Source organism: Manis javanica, chromosome 11 (assembly GCF_040802235.1).
Source record: "Manis javanica isolate MJ-LG chromosome 11, MJ_LKY, whole genome shotgun sequence".
In the NCBI taxonomy this organism is placed as follows: Eukaryota; Metazoa; Chordata; class Mammalia; order Pholidota; family Manidae; genus Manis; species Manis javanica.
This window is the reverse complement of record NC_133166.1, coordinates 118,937,258-118,951,699: the sequence shown is the minus strand read 5'-3', so window position 1 is coordinate 118,951,699 and position 14,442 is coordinate 118,937,258. Positions and strand designations below refer to the sequence as shown.

At 51.0% G+C, this 14,442-nt stretch overlaps 1 protein-coding gene across 1 annotated transcript; it reads left to right on the top strand.

Annotated features, from left to right (window-relative positions):
* The first annotated feature begins 263 nt into the window (after positions 1-263).
* On the top strand, positions 264-9,156 carry LOC108392379 (pepsin A). Its single transcript, XM_017652542.3, has 9 exons — positions 264-421; positions 861-1,020; positions 2,985-3,102; positions 3,652-3,770; positions 4,497-4,696; positions 6,258-6,374; positions 7,449-7,593; positions 7,685-7,783; positions 8,849-9,156. The coding sequence occupies exons 1-9, from the start codon at positions 366-368 to the stop codon at positions 8,996-8,998; spliced, it is 1,164 nt and encodes a 387-aa protein (XP_017508031.1). The 5' UTR covers positions 264-365; the 3' UTR covers positions 8,999-9,156.
* The last annotated feature ends 5,286 nt before the right edge of the window (positions 9,157-14,442 follow it).

The window sequence follows — 14,442 nt, the reverse complement described above, 5'->3', positions numbered from 1 at the left end:
GAATTAACTCCTTTGACATCTGTGCAATGGTAAGTGCGCTTTAGACCGATTTTGTCAAAATACTCAGCTTGTCAAGTTTTAACACATTTCATTATTTAAGAAATAAGCTACCACTCCATCGTGCTCTCTCTGCAGGCCCACCCCAACTGCTGGATGTGGTTACAGTGGAAAGCTACCCAACCGGAACATGGCTCAGGGGTGGCGACAATCTTATCAGGAAATTATGAGGATAATGGGTGGCATTTGGAGGCTGATAAGGCTGATTCCCAAGGGCTTGGGCTGTACATAAGGAGCACCTCCCGCCTGCTGCTGCCTACCGTCCACCCGTCTGGCTTTCTCTGGGGTCTTGGGATCCAAGGGGCACCATGAAGTGGCTGCTGCTGCTCGGCCTGGTGGCGCTCTCTGAGTGCAAGGTCTACAAGTGAGTCTGTGGCACTCCCGGCCCAAAGAGCTCCAGGGGGCTCCTTCCCTCTGCTGCCTGTCCCCTGCCTCTCTTTCCTCCCACACTTCTTTTCTTCCCTTCTTCCGCCTTACAAGTTCTCTCCTCCTATGACTGTCTCCAGTCTCCTTTCTTGTCCCTCTCCGCCCTCAGGGGAGGCAGCGCTGCTGAGGAGGAGACCAGCCCTCATGTCCAGCCTGGGTGTGGTTCCCAGCTCCAGTGCTGCGCCGGTGGGGCTTGGGGCAACCTCTCTGCGTTCACAGGCCCAAAGTGGGGACATCTCCCCTCTGACTTCCCTCCTTCTTCCTCTCTTGGGCCAGCTCCCTCTTCCTTCTGGGACTCCCCACAGCACCCCAGGAGCAGACTCCTGGCCTAAACTCTTCTTTCTCTAAACCATCCCTTCATGAACACTCCGCCACAGGGTCCCCCTCGTCAGAATGAAGTCCCTGAGGCAGAAGCTGATCGAGCATGGCAAGCTGCAGGAGTTCCTGCAGACGCACAGCGTCAACCCGGCCAACAAGTACTTCCCCACTGAGCCAGCCAACATGATGGCCGACCAGCCCCTGCAGAACTATATGGATGTGAGTGCACGGGCAGGTGGCAGGGCGGCCACCAAGACTTGGCCCGGAGGAGAGAGGAGCTCCTGGGGGCCCCCGGAGGGGCTGTTCCCGGATCTCAGAGGCATAGGAAGCACAGGAAAACAGTCAGAGGGGCCTCTCCTTTGTTCACTCACCCTGTGTTTATGTATATTAACACCTCCTGTGTGTCAGGCAGGGTGCTGGGCCCTGGGGAAGCAGCAGCGAACAAAGACAGGCCCAGCCCCTGACCTCACGGAGCTCACCAGCATGTAATCAGCCAGCCTCCCAAACCAAGAAAAGTACCACCAAGCCGAGGGTTCCGTGCCTGGAGAGCATGGCAGGGACACCGGCTCCCGGACAGTGAAGGGAGAGCAGGGGTTCCCAGGGGACCAGAGAGAGTCCCAGAGAGCAGAGGGCTTCTGCCGGACCCTGTGCCAGCGGGGAGCAGAGAACATTTGAGGAAAGGTGCCCTCAAGGGCAAAAGCAAAATGCCAAGTGAGGCCCGGCCCAAGGGGCGGTGGGGAAGCCAGAGCAGAGTCTGGATAGGGCTCCACATCCTAACTGCCGCCCAGTCAACCTAACCAGGGGCATCGACAGGATCAGATTGGAATTTCATGAAGATCCATCTGACTCTTCTATTTGGGGCCCAGTGGCAATGTCCTGCCCTTACGTAGACACCGTGTGTCCCCTCTCTGAACGGCACAGGGCTACGGGTATGGAGCAATGTTGCCTGTCATTAAAGCTTAGCCTATGAAATCTGCCAGACCTGCTGGGAATCTAATGCTTTCGAGTCACTTGGCCTTGAGCAAGTCATTGAAATTCTCTGAGCAAGCCTCAGTTTCCTCATCTGTAAAACAGAACCACTAATATCTGCCATAAGAGGGTTGCTGCAAGTAACTTAGCAATAAAATTTTTTTTTTTGGAGTTACTCAGCACAAGGCTTGGCCCTTGGTAAAAGCTTGGTACAGGTTAGCCCATATTTTCACTTAACAACTATTTATGAAACACCTACTATGTACCAAAGGCTCTATGCAAGAAAGTGAGGAAACAATGGTGAATAAGGAAAGTTCCTGAAGCTTAATGTCTAGAGAAGAATATAAGGAAAGATGTGGGAATATCTAGGAAGATAAACAAGAGACAAATGCATAAGTGTATAAGATAATGTCAGGTAATAAGTGTCAAAAGAAAAATGAGTTAATTAGAGGAATGGGAAGAAAAAGAATGGGGAAGGGGCACATTTAGATAAGGTGGTCAGGGAGGGCCTCTTGGCAGAGGTGACATTTGACTAGAGCTCTGAATTACTGATGAGAAGGAACCAGCCAACAAAAGATCTAGAATAAACATTTTCCTAGCACAAGAAATAGCAAGTGCATAGGCCCTGGGATGGGAATGAGCTTGTCACCATCAAAAAAGAGAAGGGGCAGCATGGCTGGAACTGTGCTGGCAAAAGGGAGAATGCAGCCACTGAAAACTAAGAATCTGACAATACCTTTTCTTGAAACATGCTGCACAGACCTAGATTCTGGAATAAGATATCTTGAGAGGTTTCCATCTTTAGGTGACTTATTTCTCCCCCACTCAGCAATTTAATGACAAAATATTTAAGCGTTTACTTTGCTGGGTGCTGTAAGGTCCACATGTCCCAGGATGTACATCCTCCAGGATGGCAAGACCAAGAAATACAGGACAAGAGCTGAAGAGGGGACAGCAGATTAGTATTAGGTTTTAATGGTGCTTAGAAGAGAAGAGTCAAAGGATAGCAGGGGAGCAATCAAGGGAGACTTTCAGGAGGAAGGGAGACCAGGCTGGGCCTTGAAAGATGGACGTATTGTACATGGTGAGAAAGGCAAGAAAAACAGTGAAGGGACGGACAGCAGGTGGGCTAAGGGCACAACCCAGAGACAGTCCTGGGGAAGGCAGGCTGGGGAGCCCCCAGTCAGTGAACCGTGCTGTCCCCACCCTACCAGATGGAGTACTTTGGCACCATTGGCATCGGAACACCCCCTCAGGATTTCACAGTCATCTTCGACACTGGCTCCTCCAACCTGTGGGTGCCCTCCGTCTACTGCTCCAGTCCTGCCTGCTGTGAGTGCCTGGCCCCGCCCAGCCCTATCCTGCCCAGGCCCCCTCAGTACCAACTGACCTGGGAGCCCCGAACACTCAGGGGCTTCAAACAGGTCCAGTTTCAAGCCTGTTGGTGTCATTCAAGGGTTCACTCAACAGGCATTTACTGAGCACCTACGATGTGCCAAACCCTGGGCTTCGGTGCCCTGGAGCATGAAGGGGTGAATTGCACATGGTCCCTGCCCTCAAGGAGTTCAGTCCAGGGGCAGAGAAGTGTGCACCATGCATAGCCACAGGCCTGCTCTGCTCACTGTCCACCTGTGGGGTCCTTAGGGAGACCGAGGGGCGGGGGTTGGGGAGGAACCTTCCATCAGTGAGATGGTCCCAACTGGTCCAATCTGATGGCGAAGGAACCTGCAAATGCTTGGGCTCCAAGTCTGGGAGGAGGTTACCTTTCTCTTCCAAAGCGCCACCCACCCAGAATCAAGGCACCCACCCCAGGAAGACGACCCCTGCCCATGAGTCCCACTTGGTTTTGGAGTTTGACGACGTCACTTCTTGCCCTTGCAGCCAATCACAACCTCTTCAACCCCCAGCAGTCCTCCACCTACCAGGCCACCAGCCAGACAGTGTCCATCACCTATGGCACTGGCAGCATGACAGGCATCCTTGGATATGACACCGTCCAGGTGGGCACCTCCCGGCTCACCACCCATGCTGCCCAGCCCTGGGTCTATCTCCCAGGGACCTTGGGGACCGCAGCACCCCTGAGAACCAGGTTATTCAAGCAAGATGGGTCTCGGCTGTTACCATGTAACCTGACTAGGGGATACAGGGGGGGATGCAGGAGGGGAAAGTGGCAGAGAGGTCATGGACATTTCTAGGTGGGGCAGTAGTAGGCAAGGGGTGCGGGTTGCCTAGTGCCATAGGCCAGCGTCAGCCCCACCCAAGCTGACCATCGTGGTCTGGGCCGGGGGGAAGGCAGGAAAAGGCTCCATCCTCTTTCAGCACCTCCTCCTCCCCCACCTGCAGCCCACCTGAGTCACAAGAGCTCCACAGACATCTCCCCCCACCCCCACGGCCGTCCAGGGCTCAGCAGGGGTCGCAGCTCTAATTTGCCTGGGGTCTGCTTTGCATCCAATCCTTAGAAACAAACACAAGGTGACCATCTGTTCTGCAGCAAATTCTCACAGCCAGGCACAGAGTGTGACCATCTGGAGATCAGCCACAATGATTACTTCCAGGGGAAAAACAAGCGTCTGGGGAAAAACACAGTCCCTCTCCCCTCCTTCCAGCCTGATGCCCCAGAAGCCATATCCCACACGGGATGAAACAGGAACACTCTGGGCCCAGGGCTGGTGCCCCACAGGGCTCAACACGAGCTGATCGTGCCCATCTTGGGTTCCTCTCCTCAGGTCGGAGGCATCGCCGACACCAACCAGATCTTCGGTCTGAGCGAGACCGAGCCTGGCTCTTTCCTGTACTACTCTCCCTTCGACGGCATCCTGGGTCTGGCCTATCCCAGCATCGCTTCCTCTGGGGCCACACCTGTCTTTGACAACATGTGGAACCAGGGTCTGGTTTCCCAAGACCTCTTCGCCGTCTACCTGAGCCCGTAAGTTGGGTAGGGAGGTCATGGGCCCAGCAAGGGGCTGTCCTGTGCTGGGAAAGGGCCAGAGGGTCTTGGCAAGCATGGGATGGCAAGGTTAATGTCTAAGGCTGAGAGGTATATCTTTGGAGAGAATGAAGCCAAATTTCTCTCCAGTGAACCATCTTCATTCTTCTTACTTTACTAAAGTAAGTCTTTATCACCTTAACTTAGACAACTCAAGTGTCAGTAGCCATTGACCTGCAGCACCCATCTCCTCATCACTGGCCCCCAAAAGACCACCATTTAAAGTGAATCCACCTAAACTAGGGGCCAAAATTCCGTAGCAAAAAAGTGAAAGGAGGATTTCCTCAGGACTTTTATCTTGAACAATGCAACTTTTAATGAGGAAAACAAGTTTCTTTTATGAGTTAACAAAATCTAGGTTCCAGGTGTGACTATGAGTTAATTCTAAAAATACATAAAGAATAAACCAAGGGTTGCTTTTGGTTGAGTAGAGATCTGTGCAAGACTATCTGAGCGTGTCATCACTTTTCCAGACACGCTCAACCTGCCTGTGGCACTCACATCCTTCTCTTCTGAAGCAATTTGTCCCCATTGATGATTTTCTTTAGCTGTTAACTGTTCTGCTACAATCTCTGTGTTGCAATGTACGGCCGGATGTTTACAGGAGAGGTGGGGTGGGGTGCACAGGGACCATTTTATCTGTGATCAGTTCTTTGGTGATTAATTTTTTTTATCACTGCCTACTTTTGTTTCCTGGCTAATTTAAAACTGCAGAGATTTAGAAGATGAATATTCTAGTAAAAGGATCCCTGCAATTTACAGCAGGAGGCCCCTTCTATCCTTTTTCCCTCTTGGCCACTTATTATTCACGTAGACTCTTAAACACAGTCTGCCTTTATGTGTACTCAGTTATTTCACACGGGGATATATCTCCAGCTCAATCAGGGTTTCCCAATCTCAGCACTGGTGGCATTTTGGACCAGATAATTCCTTGCTGTTGGGGCTGTTCTGTGCATTTTAAGATGTTTTTCAGCCTCTCTGGCCTCCACCTACTAGAGGACAGCGGCACCCTTATTCTCACCCAATCATGAGAATCAAAAATGTCCCCAGACATTGGCAAATGGCCCTGGGGGCAAAACTGCCCCTGGCTGAGACCCAGTGAACAATCAAGTCCTTTGGAGCAAACTGTCCTACATTCACTTCTCTTCAGGTCTCCATGGCATTAAGAGTGAGTATGTCTTAGAAACCACACACTTTGCAGCCAGAAGGACCTGGGTTCTAATCTTGGTCCTGGCACTCCCTGGCTGTGTGACCTTGGACAAGTCACCTAACTTCTCTGAACCTCTGTTTCCTCACTATAAAGTAGAAATAATAATAGTAGTAGTAGTAATAATACCAATAATAGACTACTGTATGGGCTTTGGTGTAAGGATTGAAAGAAACACACTCGGCATGGCTCCTGGCACTGGCTAGAGCCCGGTCAAGTGCAGCTCTTAGGATGCACACAGTAGATGTTCAGTTGAGCAAATAAATTCCCATCTTTTCCCCCAACTTTCCACAGTAATGACCAGAGTGGCAGCGTGGTGATGTTTGGTGGCATCGATACTTCTTACTACACTGGAAACCTGAACTGGGTGCCCCTTTCTGCCGAGGGCTACTGGCAGATCACCGTGGACAGGTGAGATCACCATGGACTGGCAATGTCCTGGCATGGGCCCCAGATCTCAGTTCTTTGGGGCCCCATAGTTAACTAAGCTCTCCAGAATCCCCCTGGAACAGCCAGTGCAGGGAAATGTACCCGAAGAGGAGGAGGTGGAGGCCGGCCAAGCCCGAGAGGCCTGAGGAAGGCACGTCACTGGGGAGGAGAGCTGTCTCCTGGTCAAGGAGGCCGAACAATCCCCCAGCATGCCTGGGGAGAGCCGGACGACCCGTCTGCCCACCCATCTCAGGATTTAGGGGACCTGTGAACCAGAACAACGCTCCTCCCACCCTCGGGAAAATGCCGCTTTCAGTCCACGGACAGAGCGAGCAGTGTCTCAGGTCGTCGCCTCCCACCCACCCTCCAGAGCCCGCCCCTCCCCCACGCGGCCTCCCTCTCAGGTGTTCTTGCCCCAGCCGGCCTGCCAGGGTGGCCAATGGCCCAGGCTTGCCCAGGAGTGAGCAAATTCCTGGGATGCCAGAGTTTCAGTACTAAAACTGTGACAGTCCTGGGCAAAGGGGCACGTGCTGGTCACCGTAGATCTGCCCCAGCCAAGCTAAAACCTCAACAGTTCCCCCAACTCCACCCCTGCTCCCTTGTCTCCATCACTCCCCGCCTGTCATCCCCTCTGCCCGTGATGTCCTCCTCCAGCTCATCACCTCCTTGGCAACCTCTGGGCGTCTGCTTTCCCAAAAAGGCTTCCCGGGGGGCTCCACCCCACCACCCTCACCTGGCCTGTGTTTCTCTTCCCCTGTTGTGCTCTTCCTCAATCACGACTCTTTCCAGCCAGGCTGTGAACTCGCTGCAGCCAGAAACTGTGTGGCTGCCTTGACTGGCTATGCATCTTCCAGTGCCTAGCACTGGGTAGGCACTCAGTAAATATCTGTTGAGTAAATCAGTGCATGGGTGAATGAGCATGCCAATCAGAGAAGCTGCAGTTTTAGGTACTGGCCAGTGCGTAGGGAGGATGGACCTCTGGAGTCACCTGGTTCCTCCTTGGGGAGAAGTACTCCCTCGAGGCTCAGAGAACCCTTACTTACATCTTTTCCTCAGCATCACCATGGACGGAGAGATCATCGCTTGCAGCGAGAGCTGCCAGGCCATTGTTGACACAGGCACCTCTCTGCTATCTGGCCCAAGCAATGCCATCGCCAACATCCAGAGCTACATTGGTGCCAGCGAGGACTCGAACGGCCAGGTAAGTCTATCCAAGACTGCCCTGTTCAGACCCAAGTGGCACGTCTGCCATGCGGAAGGAATGCAGGCCTCCTAACCCTCACTCTTTCCAGATGGTGATCAGCTGCTCAGCCATGTACAACCTGCCCAACATCATCTTCACCATCAACGGGATCCAGTACCCTCTGCCCGCCAGTGCCTACATCCTGCAGGTAAGGGGGCTTAGGGCCACCCGCCTAGATGTGCCCTCACAGAATGTGGCTGCATACTTCCACGGCCCCTGAGCACTTCCACACACTGAAGCTGACATCTGCTCTGGACAGCTTCAGAGAAAAGGAAGACATTTAAAATAAACGTGTGAATGAGAATGTGGAAGCAACACTGCCCCACCCCACTTCAAGGGAAAGAGTGAGGCAGAGGCTCATGGTAGGAAGAGAGAATTCCACTTGGACCCTGAATCCAAGCTCTGGGGCTCAATTACCAGCCTGCTGATTCTAAGCTGCAGACCCTCTCAGCCTGTTTCCTCATCTAACAGCTAGCGCTGTCAGCTCCCCCCACCCTCAGAGTGTGGTCAGAGGAACCAAGGGAGACTGACCCCATCAAAGCCACAAAGGGTTGAGCAAACAGAAATCATAACTTCCGTAAAGCCAGGGCTTACCGTATCAGCAGCTAACAAATCTTTAGGCCAATGGCCCGCAGGAGAACTCTACCTTCTGTTATAATGCCAGATGGAAACCCAGCTTTGCCCAGGGGGTGGGTTTGTTTAGCAGGAAGTACCTGTCTGAGCTGTACCCCCAGCAATGTTCGTTACTGTGTAGGGGTGAAGTCTGAGCAGGGACGTCTTTCAAAGTTGCCCAAGTGATTCTAATACACAGCCAAGGTTGTGGCCCAGTGCCCTGGAGAATGAAAAGCGCTGACAGCTGATCTGGTTTGCCACTGGACAGATCTGCATAATGAGAAAAGGCTGTGTCACCAGAGCTTCCAAAGTCCTTCCCGGCAGCTAAGTTCTCCCTAAACCCTCAACTCCCATGCTGATGTTAGGGGTTGTGCCCCTGCCAGAAACACTGAATAAAATCTAGTGACCCCTGGAAACCAGTAGTGCAGTGAAGAGCTAATCTAGGCGGACCCCAGGCCAGGAAAAGCCACACCCAGACATGAGCCGGAAGCTGCTCCCTGCATCCGCCTTGCAGTGGACCAGGGCCCTTGATGCTTAACCCCCTGTACCTGCCACTGCTGAATCTGTATTGCATCTCCCATCTTCTCCTCCTCTGCTCCAGAACCAGCAGGGCTGTGCCAGCGGCTTCCAGGGCATGAACCTCCCCACTGCCTCCGGAGAGCTCTGGATCCTGGGGGATGTCTTCATCCGCCAGTACTTTGCTGTCTTCGACAGGGCGAACAACCAGGTGGGCCTGGCTCCCGTGGCCTAAGCCTGAGTTTCTGGCCACTTCCCAGGAATATCTGGCCTCCATTGCCCACTCAGATGAACATAATTGTCCTGACTGTTCTCCTGGGTTCATGGAGGTGGAATCCTGGCCTTGTTCCTATCTTACCAATAATGTACAATAAAGACATAACCTCCTACAAAGCGTTGTGCGGAGTTGCTTCTCTTCGTCGGTGTCTCTCCTCATGTCAGCAGGGTCAGAACACCAGGGCAGGGTGACAGAATTGGACAGCCTCAAACGCAGTGGCAGTGCCCGCACACACTTCACAACAGAGCCAAGAAGACAAATGGGCCTCAGCGGGTCTGCCTGGGAGAATCACATAACGATTTGGAGACCAGAAATGCCAGGTCCATGACTACCACAAATAAGAGGGCACCACAGTTCTTGATCAAAGGAGTCAAATTATTTCTCCCAAAGCCAATAAGAGATTGTGAGAAAAGTAAAGAGATCAAGGGGAGGTGGCCACCGATGGTGACGTTCTTAAGTAGGCCAGGCAGGGCAGTACTGTCTGTAAGACATGGGCCAGACGGGTGACAAAATCTACGAGGCTGCTCTCTGTGATAAGCAGGCTGATCCACACTAACATTTAAGAACTCCTCACCACTCTGGGTACAAGACACTGGACTGATCCACTTCCCCATTAGTATTTTAAAAGAGGAAGATTTTCTGAGAAAAGGAACTGAGCATGCCCACTAGCGAATATGCCCTAGACATGCGAACAGGAAATATTTGGAGCAGCGTTTTTCAGACTTGGTAGCAAATCCAATGAAAAGATTCAAAGTAAGTAGGGAACCTGCTACATTCTACACCCCTCTTCAACATTTGTAAGACACATTCCCCAAAGGCTCTGAGAAGCCCTGCTGCAAAGTGATTGTTTCACTTTGACTCAGTTTAGCTTAATCCCAGCTCCTATTTTGCTAGTAAACCTCTAGCAGTCCTGTGCTCCTCAGCACGCACACCGGGGAAATTCCCATAGCTCCTGCCTCTACCAACAGCTGGATTCCAGGCTGTCCTCTAAGACGCTGGCCTGAGGACTGGAGCTGGGCCTTCCTGATGAGAGCAAGTGACTCTGGTGCCCAAAACAAGATGGCTTTGGAAACTCTTGTCACCTAAGCTCCCGATTTGTCATTTACCACTCACCCAAATGGAAGATCTTGGGCTCTAGGAAGGGGTGAGGTGAGTTCTACCACCCAATGCCCCAGGCTCCCCCAATATCTCCTATACCCGCCCCAGCCCACTTCCCATGGATGAACAATCTTTCCAAAACATATGCATTTGAACATCCTTCCTTGCTTAACAACTTTAATTAATGCTTTGCAATTGCACTTGGAAATCAGACAATCTTTGGTGAGACTTCCAAGCCCTACATGCTCTGCTCCCTACACCCCTTCCCGGCCTCACCTTGATCCTTCTTACTCTGAGCTTCAGCCACCCTGGCCTTCTTCCACCTCCACAAATCCCAAACCTGACCTCAAGGCCTTTGCACACATGGTTCCCTTTACCAGTATTGCTGTTCTCTTTTCCTTGACATGCTAACTCCTAGCATTGTGCAGATCTCAGCTTAAATGTCACTTCCCTGCGAAGCCTTTCCTGACCACCTTCTTGCAGAGCTGGGCCCTCCTTTCCTTCACAGCCGTGAGCACAATTGGAAGTGTGCATTCATGGAAATGCTTATTTCTGATCCACTAGGGCAGAGGCTATGTAAGTGTTGAAGCCCCAGCAGCAAGAGCCGGACCTGGCACAATATAGGTGCTCAATAAATATTTGTGACGAATTTGAGATGACTTTTTTAAAGGAAACAATTAGGATAAGAGAGAGAGGGCATCTGATCTGACTGAGACCGAGCTGAAGACGACAGATGGGTCTGCCCCACCCCCACCGAGATCCTTCCCAGTCATATCTGGTCGCAGGCAAACAGGTGGACTTCTCAAGTTTCTGGGGAGGAGTTTCACAGTGTCCTGACTCCTTTGCTCTGTTTGTGTTTCCAACATTTCCCAAGCACCTCACATGAGCCAGGCTGTGTACTGGGCTCTGGGGATGCCGGCAGGACTTCCCAGACCCCTTCCTGCCCTCCTGCCTCCAGCCCCAGCCTCCCTTCCCGCTTCTCAGCCCAGCAGCTGCAGCCTAGCCTCTCCCTCCCAGCCCCCCTTCCGTTCCCTCATCCTGGGAATACTTGATCCAGACAGAATCTAAAACGGCTCCCCATTAAACAGCTTATTTGGACTGGAAAGCCTGGTGCTAACGTACCTGATCAGACACTCCCTATTTTGCTCCACAAGACAAGACACGCTCACATTCCTTTTCCAGTCCCAGGCCTCTTCCCTACTCATCTTCCTGCATTTCCATTTCCTGGGGACCTCCGGTGTCTAAGTTCGGCATTTCCCCAGGACCTCAGGGGTCTGAGCTCAGCTCAGTTCATCCATTTCATTCACACTTGTCCGGAGTGGTATTTTCGTCTCACAAGTCTCTGCTCCACTCATCTGTGGAACCAAAACCCTCCCCAAACACAGTTTCTCTCATGTTGCTGGCGAGAGCATAAATTGGTACAACCCCTAAGGAGTGCCATTTGGCAATATTATTAAAATCAGAAATGCATATACCTTCTGGCCCAGTAACTTCACTTCTGGGAATTGATCTTAAAGACACACTTGCACACGTGCAAAATGATGTAAGGACGTGGTTATTCTTTGTAGCATCTCTTGTAAGAGCAAGATTTGAAACGACCCAAATGTCCAGCCACAGGGGATGGTTAAACAATGTATGGCGCATGCATAAGACGAGCCGCTAGGCAGCTGTAAAGAGGGAAAAACAGTCTGCTCACTACGTACGGGGACAGAAAGATCTTAAAAAGAGATCGTTAAGTAAAAATAAAATAAAACCAGGTGACAATAGGGCCTATGTTATGCTATCTTGGGTTATAAAGAAAGAAAACCAGATTTGCTGGCACAAACATACAGGAACTGAGAAAGGTCACCCAAAAGCCAGAGATGGTAGAAGGGAAGACGCAGGATAGGGAAGACGTCTCACTGAATACAGTTCACCATGTTCTTATTTCTAATGATGTAGCCATACCACACATTCAAAATAAGTCAATAAAAGGTATTCCTAACCTCTGAAAGTTTATCCTAATTTGAAACCTACTGGGGTCTGTCTTCAAACCTGTTCACCTAATAATATCCAAAATCAGATCTCTTTTTTTTTTATTTTTTAAATTAATTAATTAATTAATTTATTTTTTTGAGAGGGCATCTCTCATATTTATTGATCAAATGGTTGTTAACAACAATAAAATTCTGTATAGGGGGGTCAATGCTCAATGCACAATCATTAATCCATCTCAAGCCTAATTCTCGTCAGTCTCCAATCTTCTGAAGCATAACAAACAAGTTCTTACATGGTGAACGAATTCTTACATAGTGAATAAGTTCTTACATGGTGAACAGTGCAAGGGCAGTCATCACAGAAACTTTCGGTTTTGATCACGCATTATGAACTATAAACAATCAGGTCAAATATGAATATTCGTTTGATTTTTATACTTGATTTATATGTGGATCCCACATTTCTCCCTTTATTATTATTATTATTTTTATTTTTAATAGAATGCTGAAGTGGTAGGTAGATGCGAGATAAAGTTAGAAAACATAGTTTAGTGTTGTAAGAGAGCAATTGTAGATGATCAGGTGTGTGCCTGTAGACTATGTGCTAATCCGAGCTAGACAAGGGCAATAAAACATGCATGGATGCAGAAGCTTTCTCTCAAAACAGTGGGGTGGTGAGGTTCTAAGCTTCACCACTGTTGTTCCCCGATTTCTCACCTGATGGCCCCCCTGCGACTGTGCCTGTCTTAGGTTGTTCCTCCCTTGAGGAATCTTACCCGTCTCTGGCTAACCAGTCATCTTCCGGGGCCATACAGGGAAATGTAAAGTTGGTAAGTGAGAGAGAAGCCATATTGTTTGAAAAGGTTAGCTTTTTACTTCTTTGCAGATTTATGCCCTGTGGCTTCTATGCCCAGCACTTGTCTCGAGGTATCTTTACCACCTGGAGGAATTATGATACTCGGTAAATTCGATATGAGGCACGAATTCTATTTAAGGGTTATAATTAGGAAGGAAGAAGAAAAGCTGTAGAGGTAGCAGACGGAAGAAAACATGGGAGGATTGATTATTTCTTTGACATATCTTCTTGTAGAGTACCTTAAGCATGTATAGGTTTTAAACTACTAACTAACTTGCACACACATATTAACATAATAGGAATACGGTAACATAAACAAAGCAAATCTATAATTACCAGCCATCTCCAGTGAAGCCAAGAAAACCATTTAGGCACCCTAGGCACCAAAATCAGATCTCTTGAAGTGGGTTTGATCATTTATCCCTTTGGGGACTCATCAGGCCCAGTGAGACTGACATTGTGGAACAGGCTTCAGGCACACTCTCCTGTCTGCTGTTTCTCAGAACCCTGAATGCGGGCTCCTACGTAAGGGAAGACGTAGGGTGTGCTCACCCAAGAGCAAATCCCCCCCTGCTTATTGGAGTGCAGGCTGCTGAGAATTCAGACCAGCTCATCCAGGTTGTTACAAGTACCGCACACCCAGCTGGGGTCCCAAGTGGTCCTCCAAGCTCCTGGAGCCAGCCAGCCCCAGGCAGGGGCCAAGCATCCTGGGCTTGCTGTGAGCAGATCGTGTTCTCACCAGGTGGGATTCCACCTGCACCTCCAAACATGGGCACGACAACACTGCCTGCCCACGGAGAGAAGCAGGACAGCTGTGAGCCCCTGCAGGTCCTGAGAAGGGTCTGTGATGACCTCAGGGTAAGTCAGCGAGGGCCCTGCGAGGTGTTCCGTGCCAGTTCCCACACCTCTTCCCCAAGAGCCTTCCTGCGCTCAGGAGCCATCCGAAACAATGCAGGCTTGGTCCTTGGGCAGGACCAGCTGGACGTGCCAGGAACAAGAGAGGGACAAAAGTGGCATCCTCATGCCCTCGGGTTTGGGGGACAATCTGATCGTGTGCTACACAGTCCCCCGGAGGGCCCGCAGGAGGACTGGGTGGGGCTGGCCACAGCAGCGACCCCGTGGGCGGCTTGACTGGTATCCTCCTTGTCTGCCTCGCCCCCTCCCTCAGCCTGCTCCCCGGGCCACCCCCCCAGCTCCACGACTCTCACCCAAATAGTTACCTCCCAGTCTGCTCTGGAGGGTTTCAAACTGAGATAAGGCAGCTGTAACACCCCACAATAAACTATAAATCTGTCATACGGTCGTTCTGAGATCCCCCAAAGAGGAATCCAGCCCAGTATGATGTGCAGGAGAAAAGCCCAGCCTGGGAGCCAGAGGAGGGCCCTCCTCCCAGCTCAGCTTTCATAATCTGTGCAGCCTCAGGACCCTCTGCTCACCTCTCTGGGCCTCTGTGCTCTCGGCTATAAATGGGG

Excerpts from the sequence above, each read along its gene's own strand:
- LOC108392379 (XM_017652542.3), top strand. The coding sequence starts at position 366 with ATGAAGTGGCTGCTGCTGCTCGGCCTGGTGGCGCTCTCTGAGTGCAAG. Across the intron at positions 4,697-6,257 it reads TTCGCCGTCTACCTGAGCCC|TAATGACCAGAGTGGCAGCG; the intron begins GTAAGTTGGGTA and ends AACTTTCCACAG. Across the intron at positions 7,594-7,684 it reads GCGAGGACTCGAACGGCCAG|ATGGTGATCAGCTGCTCAGC; the intron begins GTAAGTCTATCC and ends CACTCTTTCCAG.